We start from the raw sequence: 21,227 nt of genomic DNA, 5'->3' as shown, positions 1-21,227 counted from the left end.
CTAAGTGGAGAAAGGCCTGCTTACTTTCTGCGACTTGCAAAGGATGACTGTGACTGGCGGCACACTGAACCGAGTCTGGAGTAAATATAGTTGAGGCGTGGCACGAGGGCGCTCTATGATGCGAAAGCCACTTTCGAGAACATAATTGATGTTCATGTGAACTTGGCTTGACTTGGTATGCTAAGAAATAACAGGAATTAAGGAACAAACGCCGGATTCGTTCGATATAGGTGATATCACTTAAGCAACGCCAACATTGTCAAATGTGCTTACTTGTTTGTAACCAAAGAGATTATCAGAAGACCACACCGATCCAAACAAATAATAAAAAATCTACTTTATTGACAAGTTATATTATTGCAAGTCCAGGAACAGTAGGACTTCATTGACGAACCCAGTAGCAGACGCTGAAGAAAAGTATCGGTGTCGTTGTTCAAAAACGAGAAGCTACCTTATTTTTTTTCTAGACCCCGCCCGACCCCCAACCTTTGTGTCCTCTCATTTTCTGAAAGTGAATAGAAATAGACGGCGACACGTGGGACTTTATGGTCCTTCAGTTCATCTCAGGCCAGACTCGACAGCCTGTGCCGATAGCAGTTCTTCGTCCACGGCTATTCGGCTGCACTCTATATGCAAGTTGTCAGTTCGGTAAGGTGAGTACATTAGACAAAGCTTGCGACGTTCCATAGCATGGACTGGACCGGCATTTATGGTGTCGAGCAATGCCTGGAATGGCGTCAGCCTGGAATAGTGAAGGACAGGAGCATATCAGGAATGGCGCACCCGGGAAGAAGCAGCTTTTAGTTCCCCGAATTCGATCATGGGGCAAGGTTTCATGGGGCGTCGGCCCGAAAAGACGCTTGTCGTAGCACACTTCTATACTGCCAGTAGCAGTAGAAGTATTAGTGGCTAACTGATTGCGATAGTAGCGGCAATTCTCCCAACACTCAACCTCCAACTGAAGTTTCAGAGGCCAGTCTGAAGAAGACTGGCTAAAAGGTTATGCATTGAGGCGCTGCTGTGCCGATAATATATAAAATGTAAATGCAGATTTCTGGAGCACGCATGCTGTCCCCCATTTGTTTAACTCAGCTTCTGTGTACTCAACCCGCCATTGATTGATTCACTTGTCAAGCTAGTAACGGCATACTAATAATAGCGCATGTAAAACAGCCTTTTATATATAACAGTGCAAGAGAAATTAACAGTAACGGTTGGCACACAGAGCAGAGCAAACATGTCTTGATATTCTTACTTTTGTTACATGTAAATTATCTGCTACTTAAACAGATGTAAAATGAAAATTCTGGAAGCTTTTGTTCCATTCTGCAATAGACAATCTAGCTAGCTTCAGCTTGCTATAGATTATTCCATCGCCAACGTCGTATTTCTTGTAATCAAACAGTAGCATGTGGCGTACCCAGGGGTTGAGTTAACCATGCTGTGCAAGCGGGAATACGCCATCATCTGGACATCACTGATGATGTCCTCTCAGCATCAGTGTAAACAGAGTTTTTCTAATACAAGCCGCTTGTCCTGTTTCGCGTTGCAGTTTGCTATTGGAAACTCCGGCCTATCGTAGCGCGATATAATCTTAAATAATTTTAACACTATATATAGTGATGATGCAGTGGTTTTTTCACAACCACGGCCTTTTGCTACGATAGACCCCCTCATTACGTTGTTGATACTGCAATTTCTGTGGGTGCTCGGTTTGAAGGTGACAAGCGGCCAAGTCAAAAGGAACTACATAGTCCAACTATATTCGTCTCTTTTTTGCAAAGTATGAAAATACTATGAATATACAAAAAAGAGCTAGACAAAGATAGCGTCGAATGAAAGTTAACTGGAAACACAGATAGCTATAGGATTTTAAAAGTTAGTTAGACAGTACGTTGAGCGCCAGTAGATACGAATTAAGCTACTTGAGGGAAAGCTGTTTAAATAAGTTCCTTTGACCAGTTGCTGCACAATCGAATTGGCACAACGTATCTAGTAATAATAATCGGTCTGCCAATCGTTAATGGCTAATCCAGGATTTGTTTTTGTAAATATCCAAGTCAGTATTTAAGGGCTTAATTGCCCAATTCAGTGTGTGCTCCTTAAAAGATTCGGTGAGTGTTAAGCTGAAGCCGGCTAGCGATCCAGCAACGTACTGGCATAAAAATAAATATGTCCGCCGTACATGACTGGCATGTACGTATTACACATACGCAACAGGAAGCCCAGTTCAGTGAGTCGAAGGAATGTCCTTCTTCCGCAAGACCATGATAAATGCAGCTTTTCAATCAGTGCAATCAACTGACCACGCCACGATACTGTTAACCTAATTTCATCCAGTGAAATTCCAAATGTCCGTTTACTTACCCAACGATTATCTCTGTCTAAACCTAGAATTGTTTTTTGTGAAGGTCGCTTAGGTTTTTTTTTTATATATTTCACAGACGTGCGTGCCAGAAGCAATGGCTCGTGGAATTCTTTAGTGGATACTTCGAACTGAGGAAAAATCAGAAGTTCCTTTTCTCTTCGTACAACAGGAAGTTTACTCGTTATTCAATTAGCTGTTTTTTTTTTTTATATTTCTACGGCAGTTGTACCGGGACGGCTATGTTAGTAGACCATGTGGCTATTCTAAATCATTACCCTCTCTAACTAACGCTAAGATGATTTTTTACTCAGAAATAAACGGCCGTTCCTAAGCAGTAGAATGTATTCCAGCAAACATGAACAAGCCGCATGAGGCACAAAAATCTTAGATGGTAAGAAGTCAGTAATATTGAAAGGCCCTAAGAAGTGCCAAAGTTGGACCTAGTTGAATCCGTGGGAAAAGAGGGTGCTTCTTGCGTTGCAAGGTTAATGTAGAACATATACGGTAAAATAAGTAAAAATAATCATGTGTGATGCAAACAAAACGATCTCTCTTTATTCCCGGTCCTTCAGTTTGAAGTTCTCTCATTCTTTTTACGGTTTCCTGTTGTTGCCTTTTTGTTGTCCGCTTTCTTCCGGCTTAACTGCATCGTCATGATATCATAATACATCGTATAATGACTATATCAACGTTTGAACGACTACCTTCCCAAGGCGTTTCACCGTTTCGTTTGCGTTGTGTCCTGTTGGTCTGTCAACCGGCTAGCTTAACTAATCCGAATCTCTTGTCTCAAACCCTCGTCGATTCATTTCCGGTTAAAGTTGAACTTGGCTCTGTTTGTCAAAACCACCAAATCGACGGATACGAAGCAGCCAAGGTGGGCACCGACCTTGGTCAATCGTACAGGCCGTGATGGCGCAATCGCAAGTGTAGTATTAGTAGTAGCAGGAGAGCCCCCATGATCGTAGAAGATCTTAGCGTTTGCACTTACCAGCTTCGTCTATGTTTGTCTTGTCGTCTGTCCAGTGTCTAGACTTGTTTCATGCTTTGTTCACAGTACGAGAAACTCGTACTTCGGCGGTAGTCGCAGTCACAGACGTAGCAAACGTGGTGCCTTGTCTTATCTTGTCATTGGCTATCGATGGCTTTCTAACCTCTTCTTGAATTTTTTTCTTTTCCTCGTCTTTCGGGATAAGCTGTAAGCTAAGTAACCACTGATACCAACTGATGCGACAACTGTGCGACCTCCAACAACCAGGTCTGTTCTACTGGTCAGCCAACGCCTTAGCTTTAAATAGTACGATGACGGCGACTCTTCCGTCTGTGACAACAACAACAGTCAGTGGGAATTATTGTGCCGCTTTTCCTGCTAGTGGTGTAAACCTGGCTAAGCATTCTCAGCTGGTCACAGCCCGCCAACTCCTTGCCAACCGCCACCGTCGGCGGCTTTTTTTATATACTTATGAAAAAGCTCCTAGTTACGTTCTTGCGTAACTAAGAAGATCTATGTGATAGCATACATAGGGGTTCGGTCATTCGAATCCTGCGCCGTTATTACTGTTACTGTTGTTATCTTAACATGACATTGCTCCGCTTGTGTCGTTTATAATAACAGCATACTTTTGCTGCTACGAATCAGTAACAGCAACACAACGGGCCGACACGGTAATACCATCTCTCTTAGCAACAGCGTCGTGATACTGTGGTCATTCATATTGTTCGTAGGTGTCCACCATCGGATCGTCTGCCATCTGAACACAGGCGTTAGGCTTGTTTCTGCTCTGTAAACCTTTGCCGTGGCTGGTTTCGACGATATCGCGGTTGTCACATGGGGTACAACCTCCAATAGCCAGCCGCCCAGCTTTTTCGCTGCCCCACAAAGGCGCAAATAACGACAACAGCCATAGCATCGACGTCGCACAAAGTAAACCCTACGACGCAAGTGTACCAAAGGTGGAAGCACGCGGTAGGTGTAGGAAGACGGTAGATGGAGGAGAAGATAGTAGAAGATAGCGGACGAAGTGCAAAGCAACGAATACGTCGCATCTTCTACCTCAGCATAACGTAACGACAGCTCATACGAGTAAAAAGAGCAAAGATAAACCAGAGAGTTAACGCAGAGGCATTGCTATTTCTAGTAAATACTATCTGCTTTCTATACCAGTTCGCAATAATACTATTTGTGTCCGTGCAGACTACGAGAAAGTATCCAGGACATTATCGTGCTGGTGCTCTGCCATATCAAGGATCCGCCCTCAACGCGTAGGGGAATCGGTATTCTAAACACCGGTACTCTGGACCCCTTGTTGCAGTCAAAGTATAAGCTGAACATCAATGTCAGCGATGGTCGGCACGTCTCTTGCTTTTGTTGACCAAGACTGAGCTTTCGCAGGGAAAAGGCCGCGATAGTAGCGACAAGCAGCGAATTAGACAGAGGACGAGTCATCCAGTAAGAAGGTCGACTTTAGTGAAATCGAGTAACTAATAGCCTGACTTGCAGTGGCTCCAATTCCGTCGGTGTAAACGTAGTAGGTTTGTGCAGGACATTGTTGAGCTTTACCGTGCAAAGGTCAGCCAGTGAGCCTGTACTGTGCCGCTAACGGGCACAGCGGCAAGCAACAGGTCTAGGTTACGGCAATGGACACAGTGTCGTCCGCGCTTATACTCAATCATTGCATGATCAAGCAGGTTAGAAAAACAACAGTCAAGTGCTACTACAAATGACTAATATCTAGCTTAGGTCATATTTTTTAAGTGAACGACGAACGGCGAAGAAGCTGACTACCTTCACGAAAAGGAGTGGTGCAAATACAGGGTGGGTGGAGATGCTGCGAAAATGGTTCCCATTGAGCTTACTAATACGAGGATCCTTTTGCTGCGCTTACACATGAAATGGTCTACAAGAATACTTCCTAAGTATCCTAACCAAAATATACATAACTGGGCCGATCGAATGCGAACGATTCTAGATGCAGTTGTATGATAAGTTGGAGAAATTCACACCCGACGTTTGTCCTTAAAAAATGCAATATCTTGTCGCCTATACGCGAACACACATCGCATAGATCAAGCTAAACCCTTAAGTGTTTGGCTTAGAAAAAAATCAGCTTGTGATACGTTATGTAATCACAGCGAACAAATGCTCTTATGTTTTTATGCTTTCGCAAATTGTAATCCAGAGTACAGACCAACTTCTACCCCATTTGAATTTTGCCGAGGTACCATTTGGAAAACAGGATAGGTAAAATGCGGCTATATCATTTCACCAACAGTTTGCAAAAGGTTTTCTGATACTCTATTGGAACTTGTAACCTATACACGGTCATTTGTACCATGCTAGTAAGGTTCTGGAGTATTTTCAAAAGTTCGACCATCTGTAACGCAGGTCACACTCGGAGAACGATATCAATTGTGTGTGCAATTTTCGAAATTTCGATAATATATATTGGTCATTGAGAAATCAATGGGCCTTAGCTAAGAGCCTTATTGATTCACAGTGGACAAGTCCGGTATGCCTTAAGAATGGATTTTTCGATTGCATTTTCTTTTACTTCAAACCGCAAAACGTTGGACAGATTATATCTTTCAGTGATACTATGGCAACTAGGCACATTCAAAATTGCCGCGTTCTGGTTACGCCCTGTGTGGCACGAAGATCTATTTAAACGATATAAAATTTTACACAAAGATAAATAGTTACCTGTGCAATGTCTTCGTGCCCGAATCTAGGCGTCTGGGACCCAAGTCTAGGCCGACGTCTTGTTTGCATTTTGATCCCAAGCGTTATGTAGCTCGGCATATTTCGTATAAACTTTACGCTACCATTATGTTTTCGAATGAAACTGGGATCCTATTATCTGAAAGATGGCCCAGTCTAAGATATCGTAGGTAGACGCAGACTAGCTATGGAAAAAAATCTACGATGTCATTAATGTCTAACACCTCCATACACAGCGACTGTTAGAGTCTCAGTGGAAGTACGCTGAAAAGGAGATGTTTATATCAACTTCAGAAGGTGCCATTCTGAACTAAGCACCTTCTAATATACGTTCCTCTACGGCCAAACGTAACGAAACATATTGATTTGGCAAGTCGCTTACGGTGCCGAGAACGGATAAAAAGACTGATGTCCTAAGATGTAATTATTGATCGAGATCAAATCGAACTTAAATTCGTGTCATTCAATATCTTGATCTTCAATAAATTGCAAACGCTAAAAAAACTGATATACTATTTCCATAATAACAAAAACAATCTTCATAGAAATAGAAATATTTTCTAAACGATTTCGATTATCGACAAAAATACATATGGTTCGTATTTTTTAAAAGTCCCCCCGACAACCTCCGCTTTTGATAAAATCTTAAATCTTGTACACTTTACAGCCTAACTCAAATATTAATTAGTTTAGGTTTTTCAGTCCAGGTTCGGGCAAATATATAGATTGATATAATGTGAACACCACAAAAATGTGCCATACATTAATTATACAACGGCTGAACGGCCGAGGTAAACGTTCTACCAAGACACGAAAAGCGGCTTTCAATAGAATGAACGTAATGAATGGTGCCGAGCCTTATTGAAATACGTCTGGATAGCTAACGCAAAAGGACGCAGTATGACCTCACACAAAACACAGCAGGAAACGGTTCAAAAATGTCCAGAAAGGGAAGGAGAGAGAAACTGAATCAAAACAATCACGGTAAAGAGAAAAACTGTGAAGTTGTTACTGTTTGGGACACTGCTTTTTTTCATAGAGGCTACGACAGACTATAGTGCAGCGGCCCACGTTGGGTTTGAGCCAAGAACCGCGCACAAACGCCCACAGCGAAGAGAAAAGCGCTAATGTTTAGCGAGTGTACAGTATTAGTAAAAAAAAAAAAAGGATGGCAAAAGTTTCATAGGATGTGGCAGAAACAGCCTTTAGAAAGCGTGCGGGTCCGTCTCATCACTGACAGCAGTGCATCCGAGAAAACCGTAGCGAAAGCGATGAATTCCAAGGCAGTAAGAACCGAAGGGTGACTGGATAAAGAGTGACCTCCCTTTAAGAAAAATCTTTGTCTCAGGGGCAGGGAGGTACACCACAGCCTCTAGCTAGGTTCTTAACTGTCGGAAGCGTGCAGCGATAGCAAACATTCCATGAAGTGAACGTATTGGCAACGGCCGCGTTCGCACTTCGCACAAACATGGCCGACACCGTACAATCGTTGTTAATGTGATGCGACTACTGCTACCATCTGTTTTCTTGCGGTGGCAGTAAAGCTGCCTGTACTAGTGGTCACTAGTGAGAAAGACCATTTGTGCCGTTGTAACAGGGACAAAAATCAGGCAGACCCGCGTCCTCCATAGGATTTCCTTTGTGTCGGCGACGCCAAATTCTAGTCCAACGAAACAGAGTCTCTCTTTAAAGGGCTCGAGTCTGCCCAGCTATCTGTCTATATACATGTAATATACCATGCATCGTTGTTAAACCCAAATAACAGGAACGTCTCGCCAGATCATCGTCATCGGTTACATCATTACCGTGGCATAATTATGAAGCAAAAAGAAGGGCTAAGGGGCACACAACACTGGAACGAATCAAGCGCTCGTCCGTCCGTAGAGTGGTCTTTGGTTCAGGACCGTGAAACGTGTACCACGCTATGTTGTTGTCGGCGTAGTGCAAATTGCAGCGTTTGCTTGGATTGTCGCTGTTGCATTGCACCGCACCCCGATCCGTTCCAGAGTGACTTGTTTTCCCCTGCCCGCTTATTTGCACGCTTTTTTATGAATGAACCAGACCACTCCAGCCAAGCGTAAGCAAGGTCGAAGGCAAAGCCAGACCTGCAACTTTGTCAACGACGGTGACCCGTTGCCCTTGGCTTGTAGATTGAGGGCGCATGAATGTGTTACAGACACTTAAGGTTGATCCTGCTTGCATGAACCTGCGGGTTATCAACTTGCCCTTGCCTCAGCCTTAGTGGTCTGTTTCTGGTACTACTTCGGGAAATGCTAGCACGAAAAACATGACAAGGGTAAAATTGTTAGGAACGAAGCCTTGCTGCCTGCATCTCAAAGTCTGTGCTTGCGTCTTTCCTGGCGGTATCTCTACGAGCCATGCGCGACTGCACTGCGTAGAGCTTCAAAGTATAGGGGCGCACCGTCCAATGTAAAGAAGTCGGTAAGTTCACAACGTAAGTAATAACGGTATCACACAATTCAGAAATTTTTATAATTACTTAATTTTTTAGTGAACCATTGCCAACGGTGGGTAATATATTGTTTTCAAATAGAAAAACCTAATATTCTAAACAAATTTTTACCTTTTTTTGTCTTGCAGTATTATCCTACATGGAATGTATGCCAAGTTCTATTGTGTGAGAATAACATATAATATTAGATAGAGCAATGACGAAAAAGAGTAAGCCGTTACGCTCTCCGTGTTTTGTATGACATTATATTACTCTTTTGGTTTTGGATAATTCTTCAAGAAGAGCCAAGCTTTTTGCCACCCATTAACTAAATCCATGCTTATGCAATATATCTAGTCAATCATTTCAATAGGCAGAAATACACAAATGGCCACTCCTTGGGTCGAACCCAGAGCTCTTTACATGTGTCCCTTCGACGCACCTTACAAGTGCATTACCAGCATGAAATTGAGCAAAGCCGTCACACTGATTACTGTTAGCAATGCTTCTATATCTGCTGTATATCGATATATCAATTTCGACGACTAAATGATGCTGCATCTATGCTCCAGAACATGTTTAGACGAAACAAACCCGCTTTAATAATAATCCTCCGTCAATGAAATGTTGCCTATATACAAAACTATTCAGCCCCACACTACGGTGCCTTTACGGTATAGCAGCGTTGAAACAGCTCCTCGCGTTAACAACATACTTGTGGCGTTTGACATTAGCACGATAACATCGGGGTAAAGAACAGGAAACGAAGAACAAAACAAACAGAAAAAACTATCGACGTGACCGGTACTTGTTCTTTTTCTTTGCATATGAAAAGTATAAACAACCGTATGTCTAACCAATGAATTTGCTTATCTATGTAAACTGAAAAATACATTACTTTTGGTTTGGGTGTATCGATTTGAAACGAGTTATCATAATAACAGCAATAGCAACAACGTCAATATAAACAAGAACTGCAACAATAACAAGCACCTAAGATGACTGTGGGCTCGTATCGTACTTGAAAGTAAACAGTTTATCAAGCAAAAAATGAAAAACATCTGTTTTTATATATTGAATCTACCCTATTTCTGAAGGCATCCTTGCAGACGGGAGGCAACGTATTCGAAAAATGGTTTAGATTTATTGGAAATATACATAACACTTTTGGCTAGATATTCTTGTAAAAGAAGTTATAAAATCGATTGTATGCCTTTCAATGTGTCAAATATATGAACATTCGTATGAAATGATATAACAACAACGCCAAAACAACGGGAAAAACAGGCGCTAAATAGGGTATTATTGCTATGTACTACGCGCAGTAGATTTGTGCGGAGAGCAACCCTTGGCAGCTCAAAAAAAGTGTGAATACGCCAGGTTTCGAACCTGAACCACCTCATTTCGTGTAACTAACCTTAATGGTCCGCACAATTTCTACGACTAGATAAATGTTTGTTATGTGTCTGGTTCTACTGGCGTCGAACATCGCTTGAAGTCAACTGGCCGCTAGCGCGATCTGAGATATATCTACACCTGGTTACGAAACCAGATCACCTATTGTCTTTCTAAATTTAGTAGGCAAACCTACCACTATAACTCTATCGCAGAAACCTGGCCCAACTAAATAAATGTTTCGAGTTTTCGACTCGGTGTAGCCGTTAAAAGTTGTTTTCGATGGTTGACCTCCTATATAATAAAACGAAATGGGTCTGCGTCCAATTTCGAAACCTAACCATCTCACACATCCTATACCCATACTAATACACCCAGATATTCCACTCAGACCTTAGTATTACTATTAATAATGTTAAATAATAATACTGACCTTCCGAAGCGGTTGGCGACCACGCCTCCGCTGAAGCCGCCTGCCATGCCTCCAATACAGAAGATAGACACGGTTATAGCGAGCAGCCACCCTGCAGAACTAGGCCCGATACGTGAGCCGCGTCGAACGTACACGTCTTGGATGAAATCCTCTATTATCTGTAAGTTTCGGACGAAGCGTTCAACTCACCGTTATTTTAGTCAGGTTTCAAATCCAACTCACAATTGTTTTTAGTCGCTATTAGCTTAGTAACAGTGAACATCTATCTGGTGCTGATTTGGGCAAGACTGTTCCGACTATTAACTATACATACAAGGCATAGAAGGGAAACTGCAAGCAGTTTATGAAAGCTGCGTGATAGCAATGAGTCTAAGGACACGATACCCTCAAGCGGCGTACTTATATTCAGCCATTCAATAATATAATAATTAGTAAATATATGTATCCTAATTTTTACCCAATTTACCCATACATTTAGTGTTGTTCATCGTCGTTATCAGAAATAACAAAACACAAAATTCTTTTTCATTTTACGTAAATTCTCTTTTATTTTATAACACCCAAACTGTCTCACGATAAGAATAAAAAAGTTCCCACAAAAAAGTTTCTATTTAATTGGACTGACAACTTGAACCGTTATAATCTTTCCGTGACCGAATTTGATGATAAATGATCACGCACTTAACTTAATAATTAAGAATTTTAAGAATGATAACTCTTTTAGAAACAATTTTGCTATGAATTAAATTTATAGGAGGTGTCTAACTAATGTTTTTCCTTTAATTGCTCTTTTATTTAAGAATGAATTTTTTTTTATGACTTTTATAGCGAATCGTTAAAATTTAAATCCGTCCTCAGTTTATTGCCTGCCCAAATGCAGCCATCATCGAAACATCTCGTTTGGTTTAACCAATTCTCAACAATTTAAACCACCAGCAGCCACTGGAGACAAACCCGCCATTTTGGTCAGCTCCTTACGACCACTGTAAAAGTAAAGGCCAAAAGGTTTCATCTTATTTTCAGCACTGTTACGTGAAGGTCTGTGTACGGATAGAATAGATAAGGGAATAGGACATGACAGGAGAAGAGACTCGCGAATCGCAATATACCTCTTCTTTTGACCTTTCCTGTTAGCTTCTTGCTTACCTAGGCGAGAGTACCGTCTTAACTACTGGAGTCGGCTGGCCGGCTTTTTCGATGTTATACACATTATCGGGGTACAGGCCGTGTGTTCGAGTATTATCCGTAGGATTCTATAGAAGTCGCCGTCCTTTGATGTCCGCTTGCTGCTAAGCTCCAGCTTCTAACAGCAGGTACTAAGAAAATTACTGTTGCTACGGTTTGCAGGTGATTCTGTAAGTTAGAGCCTGAAATCGCTGCTCCATTTTTCCACGAACGGGCCGACCCAGCTCGTCGAACGACAGAACCTTCCGACTGAGCTGAAACCGCTCGTAAGTGAAGATTTTGCACCTCTGGTCGCTGCTGCTAACCCAGTCCCACAGGAGTTTCTAACGTCGAAGTGCCTGCTGGTAAGAGCAGTAGAATTTGGTAGAATAAAAATGAGGACCTATACCAGCCTCGTTCTCGGCTCTTTAAATTATCCTAGTAAAGCAGCATAGCGCGCCAGTTTTCGTTGTCGCTAAATTTGGTAGCCTAGAGCGTTTTATAGTAGAGATAAGCATAGACAGAGACCGAATGTGATTTCACCGCGGAAGGCCGTACCACTTCTTTAAGCTGTTCATTCAATTGGACGCAATGCTTTGAGCTTTACATCCGTATACTTATGACCTTCATAACATTTATAGAAATACGGATATGACGTACAAGTTGAAGATAAGACAGACTGCAGCTTCATCTGAACCGTTTGCCCTGTAATGGGACGGTTCAAAGGACGTCGAAGGCTATTACAACGACGATTGCATAAGGGGAGGAGACTGACTAAGACGTGGCTTTTTTTGGCGACGGCGGATGTAGATCGTTTTTGTGGAGAACCAAACGCTTCTCTCACAGCGCCTCAACTACTACGAATGGGCAGAAATTGCGTGTGGATGCGCTGTGCGATGCGAAGCGCTCGTCGTCAAGGTTTTCTGCTTTCTACATCTAAACCCCTGTTGGCTTGACGATTCCTTCGAAAACCCGTTCGGTTAGGTTATTATTTCTGCGCCATATCCTTCCGAGAGCATTGTCCTCGAAGTACTGCTACTGGCCGAATTGGTACTCCGCACTGTTCCAGCCATGAACGTGATAGAAAACGAGAACGGGAGAAGGTGGGATAGAAAAGAGGGGAGGGGAGCAGCAAGTTGCTTGAGCTGAACGAGCAAAAGTACAAAAGAGGCTCGGTGATTCAGCCACCAAGCGACCAGCGGATCTGCAGTTGGAGCAGAATGCTTAAGGGTTGTGGCAACTGTGGTTAGCCGCAGAGTGTCAAACGCATCGATGTCAAGATCCGACGCGTGGATGCTCAGAAACCGTTCCTACACGCTCGTCAAAGATCATCTAGATACAGGTAGTCCCGATTTTGTTGGTAGTCTTTAGCAACGTCGTGAGCTTGCAAGACATGATTTTTTACGATGTAGCACACATCGCGCGGTAAAATGATGGAACAAACAAGGAAAAATAAGGTCAAGCTATATTGCGCCTGGTAGCGATAACTGGGGTTGACAAACGTAAAGATCACACATTAAATATCGAAAAGAAATAGCACTACGATATGTTCATCATCATTTTCGGCATGGGCATGTTGAAAAGCATGTAAACTGTAGTCGCATTAATAGACGTATTGGCTAGGCCTCCTGTGATGTACTATGGTGAATATATGGAATGAAGCTGCTGCGTTCAATATCATTTAACGGGTTCGACTGTTTCGCGCCTTCAATACGAGGAGCTTTTATTGATATATATATATATATATATATATATACATATATATCTTATAAACGTCGGTATATGCTTCTATAGAGCAACTGTTGTTCAGTTGATATAGAAAATCAATAGTGCAATCCAGTCACCCACATACTTCCGCAGTGTGGCGTATATCACTTGACAAGAGAACGCAAGGCATCTTCATTTTACCGAGAAAAAAAAATTCTCGTATAAGACGATTTCGCGCGCCATCTAGAGTCGACAATTGTTGTCTTCCTCAGTGAAACACCTAATTCAATACAGCGACCACGCAATCTCACATAGGGTTGCTTATAAGTTTCGGAACATCGGTAACGGCAGAAGTTGACTCTACGCATTGGGTAGTTTTCAACACGTTCCTTTCGTGAGTTCGTCGTTCTTATCACGAACGTCCATAGAGCCTTGGCGTTTTCCTTGAGTGAAATCAATTGAATATAATGGTACGTACCTCGTTCGGTACAAAGGTAGTTCTGAAGACGATTCTACCATCCAGATAAATGACAATACAAATCTAATAACACACTAATTACGTTCTCTAGTGCTTTATCCCTTTAGGAAAGGACACGGACTTATCTAGTGCAAAATCTGTGGATCACGGTAAACCGAAATCGATGACATCACGTTCAGTATGTAGAATACACGCTCTCTTTTTCTGTCTCCACTGCACTTCGGCACTTTAATAATTGACAGATTTCATACGAGCGAAGAATCTACTTAATTTCAATAATAATTAGTTACAAAAAGGCCCTTAACGTTGAATTAGCTTAAACACAAACTCTAGGTCGTAGGCCGGAGTGAAATTCGTACGCTTATGGTAAAATCCACGGAGGACAGTTGTTACATTTATAATACTATAACAAACATAGGTTCGTTAAATTACGAGGTTCCGCTTGCAATTGGCGGCTATCGACAACACGGGATATCGATGAGACATATGTCACATTCAATCTATGGCTACCTTGGAAGACTCTGTCCTCTCAAGACAAAAAGGTATGTTCGTAACCGATTCACCTTCCGACTCGCCAAGGCAGAATACAGGTTGTAGTATTACTAGGGGTCTACCGCGTTATCGTAACTCTTCTTGCATACTCCAACGTAATGAGAGCATATCTTCGGGTAGTAGCCTGACAATTTTGCCAGTCAGTCTAGCATGGTCTGCATGCAAACAAATGCCAAACAGATCAGAACGGTTGGCAGAACGCACTGAATACGGCACAAGATTGCCCCTAAGCAAAGCCTACCTTGACAAGATTAGTTGACGAGGGCTGCTTCGGAAGGAGTTTATTTGAGAGCGGGCACATTGGAAATATCCAGTTCAGCACACGGATAATGTATAGCAAACAATTTTATATGTGCAACGTGTTTAGGAGAAGGGGAAATCAATGTACGCCTCGGGAATGTCGAAGAACGGTTACTATTATTCCAATGGGCACTATTTCGTAACGTCGAAAACAGGAACCGTGTTTTGACATATGATCGGATAGTTGTTGCGCCAGCGGAACAGTTAGAGGTAAATTAGAATGATCAGGCTTTTGACCCTTCAACGGTAGCAGCGTTATATTTACTCGGTTCACTGGTGTTGAAATGTGCCTCCGCAAATGTTAATGAAAATTAGGCAGCCGCACACAGTGACCTATGCTTCCAGTTCCACGAGAGTTGTGCGACAGCCAAATGACATTCACCGAATTCGCGCTTTTTCCCTCGCCGCTACTCAGATGGCAACAGCTCACTTCGCTATCGTGGAATAATGGCGTCTACACAATTCTGCACTTTGCGACAGCTATTCTTTGCCCCTTTTTTGTGCCTGAGTGCCCTCAAGGCAACACTAAACGAAGTTACGGAGTAGGACAAGCACCGGCACCAGTGCGTGGGGATACAAAAAGTGAGGGAAAAAAAAGGATGTTCACAAAGCTGTACATAGACGCGATCGGTTAGGGAAGTAAGCTTTACCGAAGAGATTTTATGTAGTGACGCCTCGAGTCGGTTGAATGTGCGGAGGTGGCGGAACCTGCCGACCCCCCGTTTGGTGAAAGGGCCAAGCAAGCAGGGTACAGCACCGCAGGAGAGACAAGGCTGAACTTAAATGTTGTTGTCGTGCGACCCAAATAAAGAGAAGCACAGGGCCCTTCAGCTGGCTGCTGCAGCCCCATATTTAATGCACGTCTCATACCGATGAATCTAGATAGCCTGCGTTTCTCAGTGGAAAAACAAGCGGACTAAATCGTGCCTGTGACCTGATCAAGCTCTATATTTCTCGCAGAGGACCGCATCCCGAATACGGTGCCGTTACTTTGCGTCCAGATCTAGGCAGTATTAATTCACAGTCTATATAACGGAAAGGACGATGAAATGGTGAAGCTTTTTGAATAGCGTGTGAAGAAATGCTCGTTGAAACTTAGCCGATACGATATCTCCAGGCTATTCTGAAACCGCGTTAGGTAATAAGCATGGCTGCATTCGGTCCGCAAGACGCTGCTTCAAGATCTGTATACTATTTTGGGTTATTAAAGCCCAATAAACTTTGTTGAAACCTAATGTGTCAATGACTTGAAATCACATCGCATTTATACTAGTTTTTATCCTAATATAGTTTGCGAGTAATATTCACTTTGCCCTCGTTTCTGCACCTCGTCGGTTATTCATCTTCAATATCGGCCTATTTTAATGTCCGCCCTTCCATTATGCAACGCATATCCTATTCTACATATTTGCTTGCGTCTAAATATGAAGAGATCGAATAGCAAGATAACGACATAGTAGAAGTGGTCGCCACTAAGGAAGATCGCATCTGTTACTTTTGAGTGAAAGTATCATAGCACAAGACCGCTAACTGATTGAAATTGCAGAAGCTTTCCGCATTACCGGGTTAGATTATAAATGAGCTTTTATTTTGGACAGAGAAAAAAATAAACGTACGCATTTTTCCGCGTTTCACCGGAGCTGTCCTGGCGATGCGTTGCGGCGTAAACCAGCGAAGGCTTTCAACTCTATCCGACGCCAAGGCCACTGTTACACACGTGTCGCCTTTATTTTTTACGCGCTTCGTTTGCAGTTGTTGGAGGAAAACGAAATGCAAATAGAAACTGGACAAAGGAAAACATTGGAGGGGTTATAGAAGTGGTATCTACTGGAGAATTACAGCTAATCTGACTTTTGACTGGTCGGATCTGGGAACAAACCTTATGCCTTCTCTTCTGAGAATAATTATGTTGATTTTATTTAAACGAAACATGTTGCCCCGATTTGTTAGTGGGAATTAATCTACAAATTAAAGGCCCGTATTGACTGGCTGTCTTGGTTCCAAGTGTTCCGCTTGCTAGAAAAAGGACACAACACCTCACCTGATAGTGTTGGTCGACGCATCAATAGATGACAATAGCAAGTATCAGTCGTAGACAAAATCGACTTCGTTTGGCGAAGTCAATAAAGTAAATTTATTTAAGATCTTTGAAAATACTTTTATTTATACGTTAAAGACGCGAATCGAACGCCTCGTCCGTATTCTCTTCGTAAGTAGCGCAATATATTTAGGCAATAAGAAACTTCCTCGGTACGCCTCGGGCCAACGACCGCGGGCGCCATTTCGTGTTCCTTGCGTACAAATAATTCTAATTATCTACATATATATTAGGGCAAATAACGGTACTTTCATCAGGTTAATTTAATTGATGTAGCTAATTAAATAATGTTGATTATTATTCTCGATAGATGGGTCGGCCGACGTTCTCAACGATACATTCACTTGAAGTACTGTATCTTAATTTATAATGAACGATATACCATCATATTTAAATGTCTCACTTATTGCGGAAGATCCATACTCAAAGATGAAATTCGAAGAACACGAAGTCTCATCAGAATATACAATTGGTAAGCTTATTTTCAAAACAAAGTATAGGTCTTCACTCGTTTTCCTATGCTAGATGCATGTTATATGATAAAAAATAGCTCTTCATATATGTAACGAAGATCATGGACTTCGCGGCAAGTACGCGCACTGCTGATAGTAATGACGCCAAACAGGAACCCTATTATTAGCGAGAAAAACGCCTCAAAATCTGCTCGTATGAGACAGCAGATAAAAACAGACAGTCAGATGAATTATCTATCCATAACGCTAACTTTTGTATTGAATATTGCCGCTGCTCCCACCCTGACGAGAGAGCATTCCGCTTTTGTGTTATTTTTAGCTGAGATTTTTTTCTTTTAAGAACTCGTAAACTATGACACGCACTTGGTACAATCCTGCTAAGTTCCAATTAGTGAAGATGCAAATTCTGTTAGAATATAATAGTAGCTTCTAAGTGTGAAGATTGAAAACAATATACTATTTATAGAATGAAATTTATCACCTAACGCTAACCAATCTAACTTGAGCTATATATAGATATATCCTGCCCATAAAATTGGCCGTAGAAATGTCATACGGCTAGTCACCTCCTTCTCCAATTATAATCTGGATATAACGAACGTTATGCCCCACCAACGTAGCCAAACCACTTACGTAGCTTTCTCGCCATTACGCGCACGCCACCCGATTCGTCTCGATGTTGCTCCGCTAGAAAGCGATTTCCTACGCGGTGCTTCACCTTACGTTCTTCAAACGTCACTCTGCTGATGCTTATCTTAATTTTGTCAGCTTGGCAATCAGGATTCGAAGCTGCTTGATAAAACGGGGAAATAAGCTCGCCGCCGGTAGGGGATTGGTTTCCAGGAATGTTCTCTATGATAAACAGGGCGTTTAGCACCATCCGCTTATTCTCGGTGTTTTAACCGACCGGCCTTCCGCCCAGGGAATACCGTCCGTTTCTACGAAGCCCCTTAGGTCCTAATCGAATTTCCCTTCAGTCACTGGTCCTCTTCTTTTTACCTTTTCTTTCGTAAACAATTCCTGTTGGCGCCGGGTCTTTGCTTCGTTGCCGTTACTGCGACTTCTTGAGGAGAAAATCGGTAGACGTTGAATTTTTTCGCGGCTCATCAGCTGAGTTTGATTTTGGCTAACCGCTACAGACTCTGATTGACGGTTTTAAGCCTCATGCACTGATACAACTCCGATATGCTATGTGGTTTTCGGCCAACACCTATTTTAGCTAGATTGATTCATTGCCAGTGGTATTGACGGTAGGCGCATGGAAAAAGTACTTATTATTCACGAAGAACCAATTGAATAACAAATATAGTCTACTGAATAATACTAATAATTGGCTAACTCATAGCTGTCATCAATGATATTAAAAAGCTAGAAATTTGCTAAACTACAGAAGATACCAATTTGATAGAGCCAACTGTGATATAAAAAACAAACCTACCTTCAACAATTGTTGTAAAAAAGTTTTATTGAGTTTTTTCGAAAGATTAAAATGAGATTATGCATAATCAATTTGATCTTTCTTTTAATATAAAAGCACCTCTGAATATCTATTGGTATAACAAGCGCGCACGTTTGTCCGCTGACATAAACCACACCCCACACAAACAATTCCTCAAAACGTTTCAGGGGCAAAACATCTTGGCCCTAAGGCTTGGCGCCGTAGCGACATACGAGCCAGCGGCAACCGATAAAATTCGCTAGGTTCAGGGGAACAACGGCGTTCGATTAGAACCGACGCCCGTAGTACCGTGTTCGCCCTTAGCCTCCAGGCACTTCGAAGAGAGAGCGACTGGTGAGGAAGGTTAAGAACACTATCAATTGGAACATCGATAACCTGGCACGATGGGATGCTGTCACCATAAATTTTGTGCCCGCTGGAGCAGGGGAGTGGCCACCATTTCGCCGCTACATACGACAACATGGAAGGCAGCATACTTGGGGTACCAAGGATAAAGAAATGGGCCAGCCGAGAACAATGTCGTTTGTCCCGTTGAAGCAAAGAAAACCACGCAGGAAAAACGGCGGAAGCTTGATATTTGAGACAGCATACAAAGAAGACCTAGTCTATACTAGAGGAAAAGGAGACGTCAGCGGTGTTAGGGGGGTTTGAATGTCTAGAGGGGCTCGAAAGTGTTTAAGGGGTATTCGATCTGACCCTTACGGTAGACGGCGCGAGCGGAAGAGGGCTTGCGTTATAATAAGGTGGTTCAGATTGATCATTTTACATGTCATCAGATAGGTAATAGTAGTAGTCATTCCTGTGGTAACGCTTTCTTAACGAAGAGACGCAGGTTAAACAGATCTGGCAGAGGGGTTTGAGGCAGCAGGTGAAGCTTTGTTCCCGTTGACAGGGCAGGACTAGATCAGGAGCTAGCCAAGTAGACAGCGTCAAATGTAGACTGTTTTAGAAGCCTAGCTGTGAATGAAATCGAAGGAGGTTACAACTATGGCAGTAAGACAGCCGGTAAATCAGTGATTACACTCTTAAACCGCCAATCTGCAGAGGCCATAAAAATACCCAAATATTCGCAAAACACTCTTCTGTTCTAAGGCTAGATTGTGCTGTCCTTCTCAACGGGCTACCTAGTGCTTTCGTGCACCGTTCTTTGCCGTCAGGGGTGGCTATATGGACTACCAAAAAAATCGAGTTTTTATATCCGGTGGACTGCCTTAATTAAACATTGCTTTAGACATCGGATCCCTTCCGGACTGAAACGAACCGTGCGTCTACGACGGGTTTCAAATCACCTCATCATATCTTTCTAAGTTTGGTAAGCGAATACGCTTTGTGCTACCATAGAGACCATGATGGCCATCTCGCCGCCGTTTAAGAACGTTGCCGTGCACACGTTGACCTGATGATCAGTTGCCGGTCACGCTCTTTGACACTGGGGGGTAACAGCTGTTGAATGAATACGAGGTCTCTTTAGCCCATATGAGAAGGCGTCAGTCGACAGGCTTTAAACATAGTTCAGGCGGGTCTGCAGAAGAAAAACAAAATCTTACTTGATGTGCCTATTAAGCGCACGTTCTTTTCTCCTTCGACTCTTACCCTTTTTTAATCTTTCGGACCTCGACTCTCTCTCTTTTTTAATATTTCGGCTTTCGACTGTCTCCCTTTTTTTTAATCTTTTGGCCTTTTTCTAGGCTTAGCTAACATACGCTCAAGGTGAAGGGATTCTCTCCGGAAAAGCCAAACTCGCTCGATTCTATTAAACGTACTTAACGCACCGTTGGATCCCATACATGGGCGCGTGTCCAGTTAAGGAAGATCACGCGGACAACGATTACGAAAGAATATGAACTATCGTCGCTTTAAGAGACAACTTCCGAATTGAGTTCAGTTCAACACTCAAACGAAAAACACAGCGTTCACCGTTGTTATTGAGTTACCGTCGTATGCAATATACATAGAAAGTAGGGTCCGCTGTTTGCTATATCTATCATTTATAAATTACAGCATGTACATAGGCTCACGTATACGTACACGCACGCGCATAGACATGCTGTGAAGCCATACCACACATTCATCGTCTGGTCCAGACTAGCGTTCCCGTCTCGCTACAATGCCATTATAACCTTTAAGAGCATGACATAGTTGCCAGTAAAAATTGTACTATGGCAGTAGTCTCGATTAGGCCAGCCGAATTATCAAGAACAGATCGCGTCCTATGACATGCCGGTGCCTGGTACCCGTCTGACTGAACTTCGGCTCTCTCTAGAGCGTAGTAAAATAGGGAGAGAAGGATAGTTGCGCGCCATGACCGTAGTAGAATTTAATCTTGTCATTTGATAGAAGCGTAACCATAGATATGCAGCACAGGAGAGCGAATCAAGACAGCAATCTGATTTTGTCAGCTACGCTTAGACGACCTAGCAGAGTTCAATGTCCGTTCGCAGATACTGACCAGCCCTGAAGTACATGCAAGGATACCGAGACAGGAGATGGGTAATAGCTCGAGGGTGAAGCTTTAGGGGTCACAGAGGTTAACGAGGACTATTTCGATGGCCAGCGATTTATAGTGCTGGTCCCTCAGGCGCCTTGCCCGCTAACGATCCGGCTGCGATTGCTTCCACCGTTGGTTGCTC

The 21,227-nt window shown here is 42.7% G+C and overlaps 1 protein-coding gene across 8 annotated transcripts in view; it reads right to left on the bottom strand.

Annotated features, from left to right (window-relative positions):
* Glut1 (Glucose transporter 1) overlaps positions 1 to 21,227 on the bottom strand; it is a 171,264-nt gene that overhangs the window by 76,021 nt on the left and 74,016 nt on the right. For 6 of the 8 annotated variants that reach the window (XR_015310895.1, XR_015310898.1, XR_015310897.1 and 3 more), the window contains one exon: positions 10,367 to 10,524. Coding sequence is in view for 2 of the 8 variants with exons in the window: in XM_086968145.1 (XP_086824271.1) it covers positions 10,367 to 10,524 (158 nt within the window). In the remaining 6 variants the exon portion in view is untranslated. Of the gene's footprint in view, positions 1 to 10,366; positions 10,525 to 11,512; positions 11,890 to 16,183; positions 16,279 to 21,227 lie in introns of those variants that run through there. The other 2 variants (XR_015310900.1, XR_015310899.1) reach the window with 2 other exon arrangements.

Source organism: Varroa jacobsoni, unplaced genomic scaffold, assembly GCF_002532875.2.
Source record: "Varroa jacobsoni isolate VJ856 unplaced genomic scaffold, vjacob_1.0 scaffold_402, whole genome shotgun sequence".
NCBI classification, from domain to species: domain Eukaryota; kingdom Metazoa; phylum Arthropoda; class Arachnida; order Mesostigmata; family Varroidae; genus Varroa; species Varroa jacobsoni.
The sequence above is the reverse complement of the archived record's forward strand: the minus strand, read 5'-3'. Positions and strand labels throughout refer to the sequence as shown.